Source organism: Sporothrix schenckii (genome assembly GCF_000961545.1).
Source record: "Sporothrix schenckii 1099-18 chromosome Unknown Cont47, whole genome shotgun sequence".
NCBI lineage: Eukaryota > Fungi > Ascomycota > Sordariomycetes > Ophiostomatales > Ophiostomataceae > Sporothrix > Sporothrix schenckii.
In genome coordinates, this window is record NW_015971148.1 from 5,376,690 (window position 1) to 5,398,470 (window position 21,781).

General features: G+C 53.8%; 7 protein-coding genes across 7 annotated transcripts; 2 read left to right on the plus strand and 5 right to left on the minus strand.

Moving 5' to 3' along the window:
• Positions 1-1,139: 1,139 nt before the first annotated feature.
• Positions 1,140-3,588, plus strand: SPSK_04018 (uncharacterized protein; the record flags this gene model as incomplete). Its single annotated transcript, XM_016730832.1, has 2 exons — positions 1,140-2,625; positions 2,678-3,588. 2 exons carry the CDS (start codon positions 1,140-1,142, stop codon positions 3,586-3,588), a joined length of 2,397 nt encoding a protein of 798 aa, XP_016586224.1.
• A 793-nt stretch (positions 3,589-4,381) lies between these two features.
• Positions 4,382-7,291, minus strand: SPSK_03954 (uncharacterized protein; the record flags this gene model as incomplete). Its single annotated transcript, XM_016730769.1, has 1 exon — positions 4,382-7,291. One exon carries the CDS (start codon positions 7,289-7,291, stop codon positions 4,382-4,384), a length of 2,910 nt encoding a protein of 969 aa, XP_016586225.1.
• A 401-nt stretch (positions 7,292-7,692) lies between these two features.
• SPSK_10994 (small subunit ribosomal protein S28e) lies at positions 7,693-7,899 on the minus strand (the record flags this gene model as incomplete). The annotated part of the gene is made up of 1 exon (XM_016737215.1): positions 7,693-7,899. The coding sequence occupies one exon, from the start codon at positions 7,897-7,899 to the stop codon at positions 7,693-7,695; it is 207 nt and encodes a 68-aa protein (XP_016586226.1).
• Positions 7,900-14,470: 6,571 nt separating this feature from the next.
• SPSK_04682 (uncharacterized protein) lies at positions 14,471-14,818 on the minus strand (the record flags this gene model as incomplete). The annotated part of the gene is made up of 1 exon (XM_016731482.1): positions 14,471-14,818. The coding sequence occupies one exon, from the start codon at positions 14,816-14,818 to the stop codon at positions 14,471-14,473; it is 348 nt and encodes a 115-aa protein (XP_016586227.1).
• Positions 14,819-17,280: 2,462 nt separating this feature from the next.
• SPSK_04633 (uncharacterized protein) lies at positions 17,281-17,736 on the minus strand (the record flags this gene model as incomplete). Its single annotated transcript, XM_016731433.1, has 1 exon — positions 17,281-17,736. One exon carries the CDS (start codon positions 17,734-17,736, stop codon positions 17,281-17,283), a length of 456 nt encoding a protein of 151 aa, XP_016586228.1.
• Positions 17,737-18,331: 595 nt separating this feature from the next.
• On the plus strand, positions 18,332-20,026 carry SPSK_04184 (uncharacterized protein; the record flags this gene model as incomplete). Its single annotated transcript, XM_016730995.1, has 1 exon — positions 18,332-20,026. One exon carries the CDS (start codon positions 18,332-18,334, stop codon positions 20,024-20,026), a length of 1,695 nt encoding a protein of 564 aa, XP_016586229.1.
• A 1,455-nt stretch (positions 20,027-21,481) lies between these two features.
• SPSK_04728 (uncharacterized protein) lies at positions 21,482-21,752 on the minus strand (the record flags this gene model as incomplete). Its single annotated transcript, XM_016731525.1, has 2 exons — positions 21,482-21,676; positions 21,717-21,752. 2 exons carry the CDS (start codon positions 21,750-21,752, stop codon positions 21,482-21,484), a joined length of 231 nt encoding a protein of 76 aa, XP_016586230.1.
• Between the last annotated feature and the right edge of the window lie 29 nt (positions 21,753-21,781).

Below are 21,781 nucleotides of genomic sequence, written 5' to 3' on the forward strand. Positions count from 1 at the left end.
TCTGGATTGCGACGCCGCTAGCGCCAGGGGAAATGTTGTTGGTGATGCTCCTCCGGTCGTTCCTTCCCGTTGTGCATGTCGATTCGACGGCGATATCCCGCTGTTTGGCCTCCTTCCTTGTGTGTTGCCAAGCATTTCATTTTTGTGGGGAAATCGTCCGACTTTTGACGTTCAAACGGACGTGCAAACAACTGAAAACAGACACAAAACAGGCACGCGTAAGTAGTGCTGTGGCCCTTTGTCAACTGCACCGACTACAGCGTTTTGAAAATTCATGTAATCACAAACGGGGGGAATTGCCAGTCAGATTTGTATGTAAAAACAAAAGGCAATCCTCCGTACGGGGGTGTTAAGTAAGGAAGGAGCGGACAGAGCGGCCGAATGGAAAGAGAGACCGACTCGACTGCTGCGCAGAAAGGCAACAGCAAACGACATCGCAGACTTCGCTCGTTCCTTCCTTCTTCGACTTTAAGGCAAACATCGTTACTCCTTCCCAGTCCAGAGAATAGGAATCCACACCGTATTTTCCTGTTGCATTTTGCCTCCTTTTTTCTAACTTTCTGGCTTTTTTGTGTTTCTCGTCGCTCCCACGCTTTTCGCTGATTACTCTCCTCCCGCCACCCCTTGTCTGGGAGCGTCCAGTTCCATGTTTGACAACTCATCACTGGGAGAAGTGAACAAGCAGGGGTAGAAGCACACAAAATCGCATACCGTTTTGGTCAATACTGCATGTCCTCGCAAAACTCCTCACTTTCACTCTGCCAGTTTGAATCTCGTCTTTTAACTCTACTCGCAAACCGCTCTCTTTTATATATCCTTTGCTAAATTCCTCGCTTGGCCGACGTTTCATCATATCCCCGGCAACCTCATCGCGTCCGTTTATTTCTGCAGGCATCTCTTCTTCCCCATTCCATTCTTTATTCCATCTACAACGTCGCCTTTTCCTTCACCTTTTCTATTCCATCTTCGACGATCGCCGTGCTGCCTTCCTCACTGCAAGGCCATGGTCAGCATCACGAGGCACTCGTGACTACTTTGCCGATTCCTACGAGAGTTGACTGAACCCACCAACTCTTTAGTAAGTACTTCTCTCGCAGCCGCAAGTTCCATTGCCATGCCATTACTAACTTGGCCAGGCCATGTCTCCCAAGCAGATGTCCTTTTTGACAGAGGGTGCCGAGTCCCTCTCATGGTCGGCGCACGAGATACGGCACTACGAGGGAAAGCCGTTTGAGGCGGACGTCCCGACAACAATGTCTTTTTACGGCATCACTTCGAGTGAACAGGAGCGACAGGAGGCGTACAAAACAGCTCTGGGATCGTCCCGCTCTGCCGATGACATCAAAACGCGGCCTCGCACAACAGGTCAACGGCTGCGACGGCCAAGATCTGCATCACCGTCTCGCCGGTTCGACATATCGCCTGCCCCACACGCATATATCAGCGACAGCCGCCACACTCTCAAGTCGGACAGTGCAAGCCTTTCCCAGCCTGCAGGACAGGCAACACACACCACTTCACCACCGGCCAAAAAGAAGCAGCGGCCAAATGCACTGAGCTTTCTCGACCCGGATTCGCCCGCCGTCACCAAAGAAAGTATCACCCGTGTTGTGGCAGAGGCCGCTGCTTGGCGGCCGCGGCGTGGCGCCACACCGGAGTCGGCTGTAGAGAGCACCGAGGCACCACCACCAGTCGTAACGACGACAAGCAGTGACGACGACAAGACACTACTTCTCGATGATGGCGGGAGCGACTCCGACATCAGCTCTGCCGATACCGAAACGAGTGAGGGCGGGGAAAGCGGAGACGAACGGACACCCAAACCAGACCCTGCATCGGGACTGGAATTGCGCATGCCAGGCATCTCGTCAGTGGCCATGGCTCTGAACGGTAAGCTCGACTATCCCGGGCTGCCTTTGAACCCGCATCCGCAGCAACAATATCGCCAACAAACCGTGTACCCTCGCACCCATTCCCGAGGTCAGCCTCAGACAAAAGCTCATCTCTCAGCACAACAACAAAAATCTCGGGCTTACCGCTACGGAACACCAGAGATGCCCAGGGGCAATGCCAACCTGCCACACCTACCTCCAAAAGAACTGAATCCTCGACCACCTACCACCGGCCACGTGAAGCATCTGCCACGCGCGGAAAAGCTGCCTCTCACGGGCTACGAACTGTTGGCCTCGCAGCTGTCGTCTCATTCGTCCCATATTATGAAGTTTCGCCGGGGTAGTGTGGGGGCGGCATCCACGCAGAGTTCACAAAGTGCATGGAGTTCTGGTAGTGGCCCGGGAAGCAGCCACGGAAGCACAGGCAGCGGTGGTGGCGGCGGTGGTGGTGATGGTGGTGGGAGTACTGGTGTGCAAACGCCGCACTTCTCGATCAAACCGCTGTACCGCAAGTTTGAGGCTCTGAACCACCGCATCTTGTTACACCTCCAGGACGAGCTTAGCGAGCTTGAGGAGCAGCTCCACCGCCTGGATACAGCGGACACACAAACCCGCCGGCTGCAAAACAGCATCCTTCCTGCTTCGCGCCGGGCTGAAGTGCTCACTGGGGGTGAATTGCAGTGGCACAAGACGGACGTGCTGGGCAAAATCGGTTACAAACTTGGGCAATACAGTAAGTCCACGATAGTGTCTACACGATGACTGCGTACACAACTAACCAACAGACCACGTCTTGTCGTCCTTTACCGAGACGCAGCACTTGCCTTCGCCCACACTATCCGATATTAGCGACTACCGCTCCTACCTCGACACGCAACAGCCCATTGCCGAGATCGAGACGCGGTTCCTAGATGCGAGTGAAGATCTCGTCACTCTGGCTCCGCGGCGTCACAAGCGGACCCGGTTGTCAGACGATGCATCGTCCGGTCTGAGCTCGCCGTCATCCTCATCCTCCTCCGGCTCTGATGCGCGCCTCTCGTCTTCACCTTCGTACCTGCAATCGCTCAACGAAGAGCCAATGCCTGTGCAATCCATGGACTCCATGAATTCCATGAGCATAAACCGCTCGAGCCTTCTCTTCCCTAGTGCACGCAACAGCCGCCCAGCATCTCCAACACTGTCATCCACGTCTGCGTCCTCCAAGTCGTCTGCGCTGTCATGCAACTCGTCTCGTGCCACGACAGCCATCTTTGAAAAGGAGGAACTGGTAGCAAGAGACAAGATGACGGCCGCCCGTACTTTTTCATTAGAGTCGCAGTGTTCTGTGGAAGCAGAAGAGAGCACAGCCTCTAAACGGCCAGAAGGAAAAGAAGAAGACGAAAAGCCCGTCGACTGGTCCCGCGCCACGCTGGCCTCCGACGGCGTCCTACATCTCGTCATCCCCATGGCCGTGGCCGTGCTTGTGCCGATCCCGGCCTTTGCACTGATACCGGGCGTTGCCGGTCGAATGGCTGTCGTGCTCCTTGTGGCGATTACCGTCTTTGGGGCCTATGCGCAGGCGGGCACATTCTGCGTCGCGGACGACCAACACGCCTCGTCCACAAGTGGCCGGCCAAGCCAAAGCAGCCGCGACCTGCTCTGCTGTGCGGCCGTCTACGGTGCAGTTATGGTTGTCGTGGCAAGCGTTTGCGCGTGAGATGAATAGTTTTCCTATTTGCTATTTATTTTTGTGCTATGTATACGACCAGGGAAATCGTCGTTTTGGGCGACACGTTACAGTTCTGGCTTTTGGTGGCATCGAGGCCCTACCATTTCTTACTCATACATCTGTACAATTATGTCACCTATACCCGCAGTCGTTGAGAGTCTGCTATTTGATATTTCAATAGTGTAAATTGTAAATGCGTTTGGATTCAATGCGAACTCCCCATACGGTGATGCTTTATGAATTATTGGCCCCTTTAACCAAACTTGCTGAAGCTCTCCATAGCACCCCTTTCATGTCTTTTATCGTACAGTTGGGTGAACAAACTTCAAGAAGCAAAAACAAAAGGAATAAACAAAAGCAAAACGGGATAAAAGGAGAAAAGAAAGCTCACTGCAGCAATTGCCTCCATCCTACCCACTCTCTAGTCTCCCACTGAATCAAGTCGCTGAGCTGGAAAGAAAAGAAACTAGACAATAAGAAAATCTGACAAAAGAAATAACGCCTGGTGTCCGTTGCCTCCCCTTCGCATTCCCTTTTTTCTTCCGCAGGTAAATAAATATTAGTGTAGGTATCTCAACCCACGTAGACGCCTTGCCATGTGCATGATTTTCTAGAACCCCATCTCATATAACCCTCCTGCCCTCTCGCGAATAGTTGCTTGAATCGATGTCGATTAAACAAAGAAAAAATAAAATAAAAGGACAATTAAATACTCTCGGGGTAACAAGGCACAGCGGCCCCATATCGCCGGCCGGCGCGCAATGCTACCGTGGGGAGGTCCTTACCGCTGCGCCACCCGCAGCTTCTTTGTTGCCTTTTTCGTTTTCGGCGTCTTGGGCGGCCGGCCCTTGGCGGCCTTGGCAATGTAGAGGGCGTCAAAGTCCTTCAGCAGGCCCAGCAGCCGGTCCACGGCGGCGGCGCCGCCCATCTCCTCGACGCGGCCGCTCTGCCGGCGCGCCTCGACCAGCCGGGCCACCACGCGCACGTACTTGGGCGCGCTCCACTCCATGTCCTCGTTGGTGATGTGCGGGTTCTGCATCTGCGCGGCGACGACCTGCAGCCAGCGCTCGATGCCGGACCACTGCAGGACGTGGCCGCCGAGGGCCAGGGTGGCCTCGCGGCGCAGCCGGAAGACAAAGTGGACGGTGCCCGAGTTGAAAAAGACCGTCTGCCCCGGTTCCAGCACCATGTAGCACCAGTGCCCGCCGCGGAAGCCGTGCGGGTTGGCCATCCAGGCGGCGCGCTCTTCGGGCGTCGGGTGCGACAGCCAGCCGAAGCCAAAGAGGCCCTCTTGGACGGTGATCCAGGTGCCCAGGCCGTGGCTGTCGGTGTGCGGCGACGTATTGTGCCCGCCCTGGCTCAGCAAGACCCACTCGAGCACGTCGCGCCACTCGTTCCACTGCTCGCGGGCGGCCGTGTCGCGCTCGGCCCGGCTGGGGTTGAGGACCTCGTCGCGCAGGCGCGGGAGCAGCTGGCAGTTTTCGTTGGTCAGGAACCGCGGCAGCACCGCCGCCGGCAGCGGGCTGCGCAGGTCCAGAATGTTCCACGGATCGTCGGCGTCGCAGGACGCAGACGAGCCGCCCGGACCCAGAAACCGATCCCGCACCTGGATCAAGTCCCTCGACTCAAACGAGTCGTCCATGCAGTGGCGCGACGGCACCTGCACCGACACGCGGCGATCCAGATTCTCCATCCGCCGGAACAGCTCGGCAATGGGGCGCAGCTTGGGCCGCCACTGGAACATCTGCTCCATCGTGGTGACGACGGGCTCGTGCGGCGAGCCATTGTCCAGCATCGTCCACGCCTCCTGGCCGGTCAAGGTGTGCACGTCCAGGGGGCCCTTGGAGGCGTCCGTGTTGGGCGGCCGAGCAATGTTCAGCAGGCTGTGGATGACACGGTTGGTGACGTCGCCGTGGGTAGAGTCGACGCCTTCCTTGGCGGCGAAGCGCTCCTGGATCTCATCAAGCATGAGGCGGCGGTACTGGTCGTCCCTGGCGGCGTTGATCGCCGGCCGAATACCGTCAGGGTCGACAGTGTATGGCGGATGAGAGGGAGGAGGAGACGGAAGGGGAGAAGGAGGAGCAGACTGCGCTGGCTGGGTAGGCGGAGCCGTTTGTGGCAATGACGGTGACGGGACGAGTGGTGCGGCGGCATGACTTGATGACTTGCGTTTCTTCTTAGGTGGCGCTGACGGCGGAAATGACGGCGGCAATGACGGCGGCAGCACAGATGTTGGTGGGCCATGGTGGCTGTTAGCACGGCCGCGGCTTGTGCTGCTGAGGCCATGCTGCATCAACGCCTTAAGGCGCTCGTATTTATCCTTGTGGTCATGGCACAGACGGGGCACATAGCTGACGTACGAGTCGACCATCTGCGGCTTGAGATTGTCGCTTGTCTGGTCGAGAATCATGTGGAGAATGCTTGGTACCTCCATAGGGCAGCAGCGCGACGCTTGGCCGTTTGTAGTGGGTGCCTTGCTGCTGGTGGGAGCCGAGCTAGGAACCGAGACGGGAACCGAGACGGGAACCGAGGCCGGGGTGAGGGGCGGAGGAACGGGCGTGGCATGAGGCGTGGTTGGTGCGGGCACGGCTGACATTGATGACACTGACGGTGTTGACAATGGCAGTCGGCTAGTGGCATTCGATGACAGCTGAGCCTTCATTGACGGCTTCCTACGCCGTTTGCCATTTGTCACCGCTGTTGCCGAAGCCGCCTCCGACGTGCTGGGCGTGGCCGGTGTGGCCGTTGCTGGCTGTGGTGATTGCTGGGCCGGCTGGGGGCCAAGATCGCTGAGCACGAACCGCCATTCCGTCAAATAGGCATTTTGGTCGCCGTTTGGTCTTGACGGAGGTAAGACGTGTTGTTGTCCGTGGCATTGCTGTCGTTTCTGGTGATGCGGTTGTTCGTGGTGTTGCTGCTGTTTCTTTTGTTTCTGCTGTTTCTGCTGTTGCTGTTGCTGTTGCTGTTGCTGTTGTTGCATTGGCGGTGGCGGTGGCGCCGGTGCAGACGGAATCATGCTCAAGACTTCCCGCAGGCCGGGACCAAAGAACCGGCTCTTCTTGGGCTTCCATGGCTTTGTCGCTGTCTCTTCTTGTGGTTGCGGCGGTGCATGCACTTGTGGTGGTTCGTTGGCAGCCGTCGGTCCTGTTGTCCTGCCGGCCACAAACTGATAGGCAAGAGGTGCGCACGCAGGTAGAGCCATGCCGCCAGGCAGCTCCCATTGTGGCGTCGCCGGGTCGTAAGCAATACCGCGAACACCCCACGGCGAAACCGGGTCGTAGAGACAGGAGGAGGGTGTAGTCGGAAGTTGAGGAAGTGGTGAGTGAGAGGCATATGAGGCGGTGCCGGTTGTTTGTGTCGTGTGCATCGGCGGCGTCGTCGCGGCGGCTGCCGTCAGCAGTGTGAAGATATCATCGTGTGGGAACGCTTCCTGCCGCGGGCGCTTCTTGGCCAGGGTCTGATGGAAAGCGCGCAGGGACAGCTCCAGCCGCGGATCGTGTGGCCGGATGCCGGTGCCATTGGCCTTTGATGCTGTCTTTGAGACAGTCTTGGAAGTCTTGGACGCAGTCTTGGATGCAGTCTTCGAGACCTTCGAGGGCTTCTTGGACGAGGACGAGGAGGCCGCCGTCGCCCTCGCAGTGGACATGCTGTGCCACGGCTGGTGGCGCCGGGCGGTTGTTGTGGCCGCCATGGCGACTGAGGCTGCCCTCTGCCTTGATCTGTCCGCCGTGTGGGAGTCGTCTCTGCCCGCAAAGTGGAGCAATGGAGAGTCGCGAGCCTGCCGAGGTCGGCTGTGGAGGTCGATGGACAAGGGTAGCCGTGGCAGCTGCGTAGCTGTGGTAGCTGCTGTCTCCGTATGTAGCTACGAGAAGCTAACGTAGGAGCTATGGCAGCAGAGTAAGGTTGTTTGTGGCTGCCATGGGCATGTCGACAAGGGAATTGAGGAAAAATTGAAGGAAAAACCCAAAGAAAACTGAAAAGAAGTTCAGCGAAAAGTGGCCTGCGTTTGGCGACTGGCCGTTGGCGACGGCAAGAAACGGGAGGGCTCCAAACGGCCAGAGAAGACAAAGGGAAACAAGAGGATGTCAACGATCAACCGGGTCGCCGCACGAGAGCCGAGGTGATCCAATCGATTGTCGACAATCGAATTGATATCCGCAGGTCAATGCCAGAAAGGCGGGGAGGGAAGACGCCAGGGGCAACGCACTCCGGCTGCGCTGTGACCTTCGCGTCGGCCGTCACGGCATGGGCGGGCAGTGTGGAACACGACGGCGAGAATTGGAGGCGAGAGCCGTGCATGCGGTGACAGCGTGTGGTGTATGCCGTGTGGACGGATTGTTGTCGTTGCGTTGTTCGATGTGGTTGGGTGTTCTGTAGGCGCACAGCAGACGTCTGGTCCTGCCGCAGGGGCAAAGCGGCTGAAGGCACATGATTTGAGAAGAATTGTGGGGCCTTGTCAGAGGGGAAGCGCTGGGTCCATTTTTCACCGCCACGATTGGCGAGGCTGCGCTTCCAAGGTGGCTGGGATTAAGGCACGTGTTACCATTTCAAGATGAAGCCAAAGTACGGAGTAACAGTAAAGAACAGTAGCATTCTGGCTTTTTAAATGTGACAATTTGTCTAGAAATATTCAACAGTTTTATGATTCTTTGAAAAATATTTAACATAACTGAAAGATTAATTAATAACGCTAGAGTCAGTAAAAATTATAAACAAAACATGTAATCATGCACATCCCATCAAACGCTCGGCACAAAAGAAAAGAATAAACAAGCACATTCACACCAAGAAAAGAAGATGTGAGTTGACGGTAGTCTTTGCTCAGAAGTCCTGTGGACAGCCATCGAGTCCTCCTTCAGCGGCCCGCGACCGCGCAGGCATTGTTCGGGTTTGAGAAGTGAGGCAATCCTGCAAAATGGAGGCAGCACTGCGACAGCGCCTGCGTAAACCCTCTCCAGCTTGAAGCCCAATGAACTCCTTGGCATCATCGCGGAGTATTCGATAAATAGTAAAGTTGGAATACCGAACTTTATATTTTTTGTAAATCCTACCATTTCAATAAAGTCTAACTCGTCACCAAAAAGCATCAAAACGAAGCGACCAAAGAACAAACTTGGTCAAGCGAAAGATTTTAGACACAAACTACGAACTGTCGCTACCACGATCATTGCAGATCCACCTAATTTTTCATATTTCGCTTTTAGAACCACCACCAGCTCGACAAGGCTACTATATTTGGCTCTATGGGATCCCAGGCTCTCGGCTCTTTATGTCACATACAGCTGCCACACAGCTGTCCTTGTGCCTTGCATATACGGCAGCACACCGCAGATCTTGCAACTATAATGGTTTCCGTCGCCGGCATAGGAACTATGTCGGCGTCGTTGTTGCAGCACATGCTGTAAGGCGACTCTCCCACGGTTTGCCTGTTTATCTACGAGCCCTCACAACTCAATTATGCCGAAACTGATGCAGCAAAAATACGTAAGGCCACATGGACCATAGAGGACTGTTGCTCCAGATAGTTCATTCGCTCCAGATAGGTCATTCTCGCCGACTATATCGGGCCGTCGGCGAGAATTTAGAAAGCCACATCATGACGGAGGACCTTTGCATCCTATGAGAGCGGCTGTCTAGGAACGCAAGATCAGGAACAACGTGCTGTTGTAGAGCACAAAATTATTTTAAGGCCAATTTCACGCATCGCGAATGCCAGAGTCGGACCGTGATAACTCTTCACCCCAGAGCCAAGTAGAGATGGGGTTGCCCCAAACCGAAACGCCACGTTTTCTTAGCTTCTCCTCATTTCCCCAACTGAACGCCATCTTACTGTCAGTTCTGTCGTTTTTCTGTGGTGGTCTGTCTCGTCCTGCATCTCTTGATACACGCCCCCTCCCTGCCCACCCCCCCAGCCGTATCCGTTATTCTGGTTGCTTGACGACCCCCTTCGGCGGCTTGGCTGCAAGTAGACACTTCTCCATCTGCACATATATAATCTCGCAATACACTTCATCAACGTTTCGTCCTGGCGGTCCACATATTCCATTTCCGTTGTTCTCCATTGGGCGGGTCAACTTTCTATACGCACACACCTTGGGACAACCGGTGGGGTATGTCTAAACTATGTGCCTGCATGCGCATAGTGAGCTCGAGGAGGAAAATACGGTAATAAGAAAATAAGAGCGGACATGAAAATGAATATATTACCTAGCAAAGGGCCGAATGGAAGCCAAAATGGAATAAGCCCCATTCACCGTTACTGATGCGCCCCGTTTTCTCGCCGGCGTGGTAAGGTATGCGACCGTTTGCCACCGTTGGGAAAAGAGACTGGGCCGTATGGAGACGATGACTATATCCAGAGACTGGAGAAATTATCATCGTAGAGACTTCCCACGTATTGTACATGGAAAGTGCAGGTTACTTATGTTTTTCATATATAGGCGTCTATAGTGTGTAAGCTCAATACTGTGACGTTGATTATAAATTTTATAAAGAGACACGATAAGTAGAGACAGACAACGCCGGTAGCGGACAAGCAGCAAGACATCGGCTTCTGTTACACTCATTGATAGGTGGGTGCTGGGAAGACCACAGTGTTCTCGTTACTGGCATTTGAAAACGACGAGGTGGCGCCAGTGTGTTCCAACGTTCCCAATCCACAGCCTGCGTTCAGATGTGAACAACTGGTTCACGCTGCAATTGTTATCGCACCTTGAAATCTTCTGTGGGTATAGGCACGGCGTCTTACACGGCGCTTAGTAGATGCCCTTCACGAACCTCTCCAAGAGCTAATTGCGTTTTGACAGCCGGAAGTTGAGGTGTTTTCAAATTCGGCCAATATCATCACCTACGCGCTTACAAGATCTTGTTCTCGTGCAGACACACGACCGACCGTCTTAGGCATAGCTGACACGGGCGCACGTCGGACGAACTGACTAGGTGTGTGTCATGTACGAATTATGTGCTTTTACTTCTTTCGCTTGGCACCTCCCCCGCCGGATTTCTCATCTCCACGGGGTTATGATTTGGGGTTCTCTGTGTTCTACATATCTCACCACGAGTCGCAAACCCCACAAACAAATAATTTAAAAAACCAAGTAAAGTCATCCCTTTGAGCGAGATGGGACGACCGTACGAGGCAGTGTTGCTTGCGGCATATTCCTATATTGGCTCTAGCTTTGTGTTTTCTGTAACAGTGGCTCGTATGTACCTGTCCACACCGGAGAAAGCTTCATCCAGCTAAGACGGGGCTTTGTTCCCTTTCCTTTCTTTTTCTTTGTCGAGCTGTGGCACCGCGGCCGTTTCTCGGTCGCAAGCTCCCTTTTTGGTGTGGGATAGGGAGGGGGGATGCGGCCAATAACAAAACAAAAAACCAGTCTGCTCAGTACAAAAATGGACTCAATAAGCTTGTAGTGGTATTTATTGAAACACCTCAAAACAGCGGCCGCATTACGCAAATAGGTGTCGTGTTAGTAGCGTGTCGACAGTTGCGCGAAATGTCCTGGGCAACGGAGCAAAACCGTCATGTGCCTGTAATACTTCGTACGCCGTTAGACGCTTTGGAGTTTTACACACAACCCATGCCAAGTGCGCCCAACAGGCCACTGGGACGTGACGGTCTTGGCAATCCGCACTGGACTTGGATGTTGGTTTTTGAGCTCTGGCTACTGCAAGAGAGTCGGTCCGCTGCAAGCTGCACGACGGAGTCTCTCATACCGAAATGTATTTCTCAAAATGGCGGCACAAAACATCCAATATGGACAGGGTGGAATATAGGGTGGCCTTCCTGGTGCCCGGTGCGGGAGAGTACACGGTCAAATCCTCGTGACGGCGAACCACGGCTCCGGGATTTGGCACTGTTCAAGTCGACCATTCTACTGAATGTTATCTTGTAGTGAGTAAGGTGGATCAAAGAACTGGGAGGTCACCTATGTGAGGCCACCCAAGTGGGCGAGATTTGAAAAGAACAAAGCCCCACGATCTTTTCATTGAGCGTGACGGTACGAAAATTTTCTTCATGTCTATGAAAGTGGGAATGTTGTTCGGCTTGCAGCGGCATGGCAAGGGCTGTTCTGTACTTCGTCCACGACGCGTGAGAACACAATTTGCCAATCATAATCAGAACAAAGTTGTTATACGGAAAGGTGGGCCAGCTTCCGTCTCACAATCAAAAGGCTCAAGAGTACTGTCTGTAGAAACCTACATGGAACCGGGGCGTTTATACGAAAACGGAAAGAAAACAGACAATTGACTGCGGCTCCATACAATGTAGTCTGTTTTGGAGACGGGCCTTTTTAAAGTGGGCGCGTGTGGGCGTCTGAGGGTGATTTTGGGTGATGGTGGACTGTAGCCAAGAACTGGCTGTACGTTGACATACGGTTGTTTCGTCCACAAGGTCACCTGGATGTGTCCACAGACGAAAGAAAAGAACGTTCGGCAGGCCCGTTCGTTGCTAGTGCCTGGGCTGCCGAGGACCACTCTCTGGAAGAGTGCGAAAAGGGAAAAGGGAAAGGGGACGAAAGGGACAAAAAGCATACTCCGTAAAGGCAATCGGACGAGGCGCTCGATCTGGTCTAGCCTTGTCTGGAGCGAGACATGGGGGAGTTGGAGTTCAAAGCCTTTCCCAAATGGTTTGACTTGGCATGACGAACAATGAAAACATACTGTGTACGGAGTAAAGAGAGGGACATCGAGCCAAGCGATGCGAATAGGGGAGTGCTGCGAATGGGAGCAACACACAAGGTAGCTTCGAAGCCGTCAGATGTCACATGAACCAAATCACTAAAGCAGCAACAAACACAAGAAAGAGAAAAGTGACGAGAAATGAGAAACCCAAACGACAAAGAAAGGCGGTCAAACACGTCACGAGGCACTCGGACAAGGCGTCAAAGGCTCAAAGGTGCAAAGGTCGTCGGTGACAGAACAAAGTGAAGCCACTCGAACGCCTGTCACAAGCCTGCAGGACTCTCAGGAGACAAGTGTACGAAATATCGCAGTGCTCGCCAAGACCGCACCAACACGCCCCTGTCCCCAGAATAATAATACTTTCTTACTCCCCTCCCCTGTCGGTGTGTGCGTCCGGGCCGATTGTCGATGGAGCTTTCCCCCCTTTGAACACTAACCAGTGCTACATTGTGGAGAACGTTTTGAGTCCCAAGACACACCCTGGCATCAAAACACAACCAGTTTGTCCTACTTTGGCATTTTGCGTACTTCGTTGTGTCCACAAGCCGTTTCTTTCTATCTTCTCCTCAACGACTGACTGCGTGTCGTCGTGGCAGAACGGTAAATACTCGATGCTGTCGACAACTGCTGTGCAATGCACTGTCGACGGTCCCTCGAATGTGGACCGTTTTCGTTTTCTTTTTCTTTACGTTCCTTTCCGGTCTCGTCCGTTTTCTTCACTTCTTCAACAGCATCATTGCACTCTGTGCTGTAGATCGAGAGCGCTGATCAGCGGTCGTTCTTGGGAAATTAAAGCGTCTTTTTTCTTGCTGTCCTCTTTCTGGAACAGAAGCTCGTCCCGTTGACGCGTCGGTGCCCCGTTTTTTCTTTTGTTTTTCTTCGCTTTTCGTTTCGATGCAACGGACGATCTGTACTTTCCCATTGTGACGGCCCACGAGCACGCAAGACATGTTTGATGTCTGTTGGAAGCGAATCGGTTGGCAAGGCTTGTTCCTCGTGGAGTCTCGTGCAGCAATGAAGAAAAGTTGAGACAGAAACCAGAAAAAGAAAAAGAATGACTGATTTCGAGAAACGTCGCACGCTTGGTCAGTGAGTCGTGGCCAATGGCAGGCATTGGCCGTCAACGGCCATGCTGATTGGCTGAATGAACCCGACCCGGCAGTCACATTGAGAAGGATTCAGCTTGCACACACCGTCCGTTCTTCGTCGCGACTAAAACAAGCATAAATGCATCGCCTGGGACGCAGCGATCTAGAGTCATAGTTTTAGGCATACTGCGCTGGAAGCAAGCCAGGCCCAGGTAAAATAGGCGCCCGTAGAAATGCCGTAGGGGCCTGAGCCATTCGTGTACAGGGGACGATCAGCGACAAAAACAGGCTTAGCAGGCCCGAATAACCACTGTAAACGCAACGTACCAGGATCGGCGAAGCCTGAACTGCCGGAACCAGCGCCGGATGGCACCCTTGTACGCTGTAGGCTGCGAGTTTAAAGAGTTTAAAAGTAGGGAAACCGAATTGTGCACTAAGTAAAAAGCCGTAACTAAAGGGGCTTTCAAGGCCTGGACCGTCCAACGTACAGTAGGGGCGAACGGTGTTAAAATATCTTTATTTTATTTTTATCCCCCCCCCCCCAAAAAAACTAACTAAAAAAATAACTCGAAAGCATTATGGAAAACGGACCGACAAAGTGGGAAGTCAGGCCAAAACGGCCGGACTGGAGTTGACAACCACTTTCTGACTGACTTTTCCGTTTTTTACTTGACGTGTTGTTTTACTCCTTCCAATCTCCGCCAAGCCTCGGTAAGAAACTGTCAAGAAAAAAAGAAAAGAAAAAGAAAAGAAGACAAAAACGAAAGACAGCCATGTTACGTGACACGCTGGACGATTACCGTGACGTCGGAGGCTTGCCATATTTTCTTTTTCTTTTTTCGGTTGTCTGGCCTTTTGCATCGTACCAATAGAATACCGAGTTGACATATGGAAATGAAATTCGATCAAAAGGGCACCAAAGGAACAACTAGAAGACCAAAAAAAAAAACCGACTTTCGCTAGCGCCAATGGAATACCGCCGAGTGAAGCCCATTTGGGTGCATCCCCGATGGGGCCATCTGCCCAAAGAAAGGCGCCAGGAAGCTTGCAAGCCAGTGAGCGTTGGCCAGGAAGTCCACCAGACAAGTGAACGTGACCTAACAGGCGCTCGGCGCCTCTATTTGTGCTAGAATCGAATCTAGTGCCAGCCAAGTGAAGGACCAAGAGATGTGGCTGCCACGCCCCCCGCCGCCAACCCACACGGCCCCAAGCCCCCATTCCATCCCCAGACGCCTCAAGACATAACACGAGGCCGGAAACGAGGCCTCGGACCTAAACTCACACTTGGCAACAACTGCGGATATGAGAGGACTCGACAAGGGGACGATTTGGTCCGCGAAAAATAGCTCCGCTTGAAGGCTGTTTTTCTTCCACGCCCTCTCGTTGTCGGCCTCGACTGTGGCGGCGTCTCCCCCAGCCTTCAGCTCTAGTCCCAAGACGTGCATCTTGTCGGGCCGTTGCTGCTTCCTCGACATGCATCCTATGCAGGCTGGCCACGCTACTCTGCATTTTGGACAGACCCCGTGGGACATGCCACATGTTGGACGGGGAACAAGGCAAGGGAGGATACGACTCGTTTGTTGGTGTGGAGAGACTTCATATACTGGGGAAAGGGAGAAGGGGGCGAATGGGGGATGGGGATGGCAAAGTTGGCCGTGTTTCGCAACTTTTGCGGCCCTTTTGACGTAGTTCTTGGCATGCATTCAAGGCAGTACGGCGTATGGATTCAAACTGGATGGTCAAAAGACACGATTGTCCACTTCCGACGATATCCAGGACGTCGCTGTGGCGTCACGGCACGTTCCAAAGTGACAGGTTTGACAGGTAAAGAGGTGTCGGGTGGCGGCTGTCTGTGCCCGTCTCCTTGCTGTGTATCGTGTCTCTCGTTTGATGCCATGTGCGTCGATTGTACGAATTTGTAAAGGATCGGCCAACCATGCGGAGGTCCCTGGTAATCATAGACTTTAAGCTTCTTCACGTCGGATCGTCCATCTTTCTCGATACCAGGAGACCAGCAAACAGTCACCTCCCGCACTGCAAAACCCTGCCGACAAGGGTGTGCATCCCCATCTCGAAAGCTAACAAGTTCTGTCGAACCACCGGCCGAGATAGTACCGCCAGACCTCGAACACCAGCTGCACGACCAGCACTAGGCGCGGCAGTACTCCGTAGCGAGGCAAGAAAAGGTCACCAAGTTGGCCAGCGGACGTCAGCGTGCATCTTCAGAAGCGTCCAGACCGCTGCAGCTGTGAGCACCTTGTGTTTGTTGGTCCCCAATGGATCACAGACTGCAGCATATCAAAAAGTACAACAAGACACACGGAACGGTACTGTCCTGGCTATTTTTCAGCACCAATCCAGCCTGCGCCTCCGAACGCCTTCCAGCAACGTGCACCAAGTCCAGGTCAACTCGACCTTTGTCGACTTCGCAGCGGACTCGACCTCGCGTCTTTCTGGTCGTCGTTTTCATTCTTCGTCTTTCATTCCTTCCCTTAGCGGCGTACAATTCAATGTGCCTCGTGACCTTTTTTGATAGCGCTGGTCTTAGCTGAGTAACGCGGGCGACTCTCCCATTAACGCCACTAACGCGTTCTGCGGCACTGTAAGAGAGACGGCGTACTCCGTTTACTAGCAAAAATGCCTGCCAAAGGCGTCCGAAGCAGGCTTAGCGCCGCAAAGAGCCGCTGAGGATAGCGTCCTTATTGGCTTGCTTCTTGCCTCTTTACTCGCTGATGCTCAGCAGAGCCGTCCTCTGGCAAAACTTGCCACATCCATCGTCGGACTCGTGCCTCTTTCACAAACGACGGCACATGACTTCAGGCCCCGGTAGTCTCACCTTGTCAGTTTGCCGTTGTCGGTGGCCTTCGCTGCCATCATCGTCCTACCGGGGGGGCTCGCCTCCTCCGAGAGGGACAAGGGGAAGCGTGTACTCCGTAGCATCGTGACTCGTCTCCAACATCACGAGACCACGCACATTTGTCAGGGCAGGCCTCCAGGGAGTAATACCACATACTGATGATGCCTAGACGGCGGGAGGATGCTGCAAAACGACGCCCCAACGACAACAACGACAGGAGAGAGAGAGAGAGAGAAGAAAAAGAAGAAAAAAAGAGGCCGAGAGAGACGCCATAACGACTTCTTCGGCGGTAAGCCAAGAGCGCTCCTTCCGTTAGAAACAGCCTGCCGCATTTTGGCATTTTGCATCGTACGTCCCTTTTCTCCATCAATGCCACCTCGTGTCAAATTAACTTGCTGGAAACATTGGCTAAAGCTGATGTTCCCCGTAGCCGTGAACCAGCCGCGGGCCATGTACAACAAAGCGGACGCTGTGCGGGAAGTCTATTTGATGCCATACATGGTACTTTGTAGCAGCAATTCCTTGGTCGTCCAGGACTCGACATCTTGGAGAAACAGGGAGGGCGTTGGGGTGTGCAAAAGGAGGGTGTGCGACATTGTGGAGAGCCACTGTGTGGCGGTGGGGTGCAGAAACAAAGGAACAATGCGACATACAACCATACAAAAGACATGGCTAGCCCCTCTGGGTTGGCCCCAAGAACGGGCCCCAGATGCATCCATGGTCGTTCTTCGGCGGTGGCTCCAATAATTTTAATGCAAAGGAAAAATACAAAATTGGCAGGGGGAGCGAAAAGGTGCGTGGATGCTTTGGCCACCAATTGGATCGACCTCCATCGAAAAATTTGGAGTAGCTTCCGTTTCTTACGACGTGCTTTGTTTCTCAGGCAGTGTGCCGTTTTCATGTGGATGTTCATGCATTCAGGATAAGGATAGAGAGGCATGCTTGTCACGACCACTGATCTCAGATCGCTATTCACTGTTCACTGTGACAAGTCAACAAGGCTTATGAACCTCAGTCGGCCAGCATACTTTGGCAATGCAGAAGCCTGAGTCAATACCAGCCCGGCGGGAACAATACGCTCCCAAGAACGGGCCGCCAACGTACGCATTCGCCAGGCTTGATTCTTTTCGTTTTCTTTCGTCTGTCTGCTTTCGTTCGCCCCTTCTGGTCCTTCTGGCCCTTCTGGGGTCGCCACGCCACCCCCGTTCGAGACTCCATGCCCCAGTTCTCGGCGAGAGGCAAAGCCTTTCGAGTCTTTGGGGTCGTCTGCTTCTGTTTGGTGGTTTGCTCGTTTGGTCGTTGGTCGTTTGTATCTTGTGGGGTCCTCCTGCTCGTTTTGGCTTTTTCTCTTTCTCCATCGTTGGCGTCGACTGGCGCCGGCGGTACTGTGGCCTTCCTCCGTCTTGTGGCGCCGTTTCTCCACGACCTGGCCTCCTGGGCCTCTGCTAGGCTCGGCCTCTCCACATTGGCTTTGTAGTCCCTTTCCCCTTCTTTCCTTCCTTCCATTTCGTATTGTCCCCAAAAAGGAGAAACGGCCGGAAAGAGAAGGCGCGGCCGGCACGATTGTACATTCAAGGAAGGCACGCGCTCGCGCCTGACAAAGTACACGTCCTACTTCGTACACCTCTCACACGTAATGTACACTGACACATCACCTCCTGGTCGTGGAACCCTTCCGTTTCCCTCTCTTCTTTCTTCTCACTTTCCTCTCGACTTCCTCCCCGTTTTGCCTCCTCCCCCCCCGTCTCTCTTCCCCTTCTTTTCTCCTCTCTTCTCGCTCGCTCCCCATACACCCCAGTCACCACGCTGCAACGAACCGGGGACAGACGAAAAAGAAAAGAAAAGCTAACGTTCCACCGGACCCTCTCTCACACCCCTTCTTTTTCTTTTCTTTTCTTTCTCGTTGTTTTCTCTCTCGTGTCTCCCCCATCCTTTCTCCACCCCCAGTCGATCTCGACATATAAGGTCTTCGTCCTCCCCCAGCTTTGGATCGTCACATTTCCTTTCCTTTTCTCTCTCCCCTCTCTTCAAGCACATCTTCACCCCCCCTGCTCTCCTTTCTTCTCTTCTCCCTCCCATCCTCCCAAACAGCATTTTCACAATGGCTGAAGTCGAGAAGGAGACCGGCCAGGTGGCCCAGCCTGAGGCCCAGCACCACAACTTCGTCGGCCTCGCCACGGCCCGCGATCTCGAGCAAATCGAGGCCCCCGTCACCTGGAAGGCCTACGCCATCTGCGCGTTTGCCTCCTTTGGCGGTATCTTCTTCGGCTACGACTCTGGCTACATCAATGGCACCACCGGCATCCAGGAGTTCATCAACATCATGGAGGGCCCGGGCGCCAAGGCCCTCACCTCCAGCCACCAGTCTCTGATTGTCTCTATCCTGTCCTGCGGTACCTTCTTCGGTGCCATCATCTCCGGCGACCTGGCTGATTGGTACGGCCGCAAATGGGTTGTCGTCGCAGGCTGCTTGATCTACCTCATTGGTGTCATTATCCAGATGATCCCCGGCCCCGGCATCCACGATCCCCGTGGCGTGTTCGTCGGTGGCCGTCTGATTGCTGGTATCGGTGTCGGCTTCGTCTCGGCCATTGTCATTCTGTACATGTCCGAGATCTCGCCCCGCAAGATCCGCGGTGCCCTTGTGTCTGGCTACCAGTTCTGCATTACCATTGGTCTGCTGCTGGCCTCGGTCGTCTGCTACGCCGTCCAGGACCGCACCAACACGGGCGCCTACCGCATCCCCATTGCCATCCAGTTTGCCTGGGCCCTGATCCTGGCCGGTGGTCTGATCATGCTGCCCGACTCGCCCCGCTACTTTGTCAAGAAGGGCCGTCTCGACGACGCCGCCAAGTCGCTATCGCGCCTCCGCGGCCAGCCCCAGGACTCCGACTACATCCAGATGGAGCTCTCGGAGATTGTCGCCAACGAGGAGTACGAGCGCGCTCTGATCCCCTCGACCACCTGGTTCGGCTCGTGGGCCAACTGCTTCAAGGGCTCGCTGTGGGCCGGCAAGTCCAACCTGCGCCGCACCATCCTCGGCACCTCGCTCCAGATGATGCAGCAGTGGACGGGCATCAACTTCATCTTCTACTACTCGACGCCCTTCCTCAAGTCCACGGGCGCCATCTCCAACACCTTCTTGATCTCGCTCATCTTCAACCTGATCAACGTCGTGTCCACGCCGCTGTCCTTCTTCACCATTGAGCGCTTCGGCCGCCGCCCCATCCTCGTGTACGGTGCTCTGTCCATGCTGATTTGCGAGTTCATCGTCGGCATCATCGGTGTCACCGTCGGCTTCAACAAGACGCACCCCGCCCCGACGGCCGCCGACCCGACCAACACCCTGGCCAACAACGTCGCCGCTGTCAACGCCCAGATTGCCTTTATCTGCATCTACATCTTCTCCTTTGCCTCCACCTGGGGCCCGGCTGCCTGGGTCGTCATTGGCGAGATCTTCCCACTGCCCGTGCGCTCGCGCGGTGTCGCGCTGTCGACCGCCTCGAACTGGCTGTGGAACACAATCATCTCTGTCATCACCCCCTACATGGTCGGCGAGGACAAGGGCAACCTCAAGTCGTCCGTCTTCTTCATCTGGGGCGGCCTCTGCACGGCTGCGTTTGTGTACGCCTACTTCCTGGTGTCCGAGACCAAGGGCCTGACCCTCGAGCAGGTCGACAAGATGATGGAGGAGACCACCCCCCGCACGTCGGGCAAGTGGAAGCCGACCACCACCTTTGCCGCCGACCTGGCCGACAACAATCTCGTTGGTGTCAAGAACGACAACATTGCCTAAGTTTGTGTGTATGCCTCCTGCAGAACAACTCACTGCAAGCGTTGTCGCGTCTTTTCTTCATTCTCATGTCGTGTGCTTATACCACCTTGTCACGTACCCGTGCAGGTCGGCGGAGTAGACAAGAGCGTACCCTCTTTTTTTGCTTGGCTTGATCCTGCATGTATTTTCCAAAATTTAATTTACTTGCCGTTTCGACGTTAGGAAGGGGTGGCTTATCCACCTCTTTCTTGCTTCGAGCGGCAATATATACCACTTATACCACTTTGTTACCAATGTCTGATTGCCTCTTATGTCGTGATTGCTGTTATTTTATGACTTGAAATAAAGTGTTTGACACTGGAAGATGAGCAATGACAAGGATGCGATGTCTTTGTCACTCGTTTCGTAGGCGCACAAAGCTGATTTATTTGTCTCCCTTATGACTACCGCTTACTACGCAGCCCCAAAATGGGACACTGAGATATTATTCAAGCTGAGAGACATCCCATTCTGCCATTCTGATGACTATTGACGGGGGTAAACAAAACGTACTCCAAGACAACACGTTGTGTTAGTCGCACGTGATGTACAAAAAGAGGAAAGTGGACAGCGAGAGTTTTGATCTTGACCGAAAACGGGCAAGTCTCCTCTGGGGACTCTACCATATCTCCTCTCAACAACTCTCGGGTACGGTGCCTTCGTGACGATGACAAGTGCAACTGAACCGTTCACTAGCAGTATACCTTTGACGATATCTTTGTCTACAAGGAGACTGGCGATGTTTTCCTTTTTTTTGTTTTTTTTTTTTTTTTTTTCTTTTAAAAAAAACCCTCACTAAAATTTTCAGCAGCTGCTTCACACTCACACACGCTGGCATGCTCATATGTTCCTCACTTCATAGCACGAACTAAACTTTATTAATGGTACGACGTGCTTCCGACTAAAGAGCCTACGTCTCGCAGACGGCTGGCCCGGCCGTAACGGAGTTGACTCGTGTGCCATCTTCAGGGCTTGGGTGCTGACAAGGAGGGTAAAGACGGGTTGTACAAGGGGCTCTTGGATACACGCAGACCTATTCTTATTCTCCCTCTTAGGTATTGTCACACTACTCAGACTACCAACGCAACATCGATATTGCCGTATCAATCAGACGAGCTGATTGAACGCCGTAAAGTGTCATGTCGTCGTGGATGTTCAAAGTACCCACTTTTCCATCGCCAGCAAACACCAGCTACACCAGCTCACCAGCTCACTAATTCACTAACTAGTAAAGGAACTCCACTAAAGCTGAAGCTGCTGGCGAGCGGAGCCAATCAATGGCCGGGGTGTGTGCCTTGTTTGTTGCTCCCAGGGCCTAACGGAGGCAGCCCTTTGGGCGTTTTCCGGGGGCAATGCAATTTCCAGTATTCTGTAATTCGCAACTGTTTTGAGAATCGCATTTTGTCGTCTCGCAACTCCCATCGTCCATCTCGACGTCTATCGCGACGACTTGCATTTCCCTCTCAAGGTAGACTGACGAGCGATTGATTTGCCGGCAAGCGCCGATACTGCGACATTGTCCTGGCAACTGGACCAGACGCGCTCCCTGCCGCGGGCACCTCCCTTGTCCCCTTTGTTGTCGTCATCGCCGCCAGCATCGTCATCACGCAGACACAGCGATACGTTCTCGGACTGTTGTTCTCAGTCGACACTCTTCGTCTCTTACACACACACACAGATACATCAGCGCCTGCGACCTGCTACCCATTGATCCTGCGTTCCGCCCCGGGAGAGCTG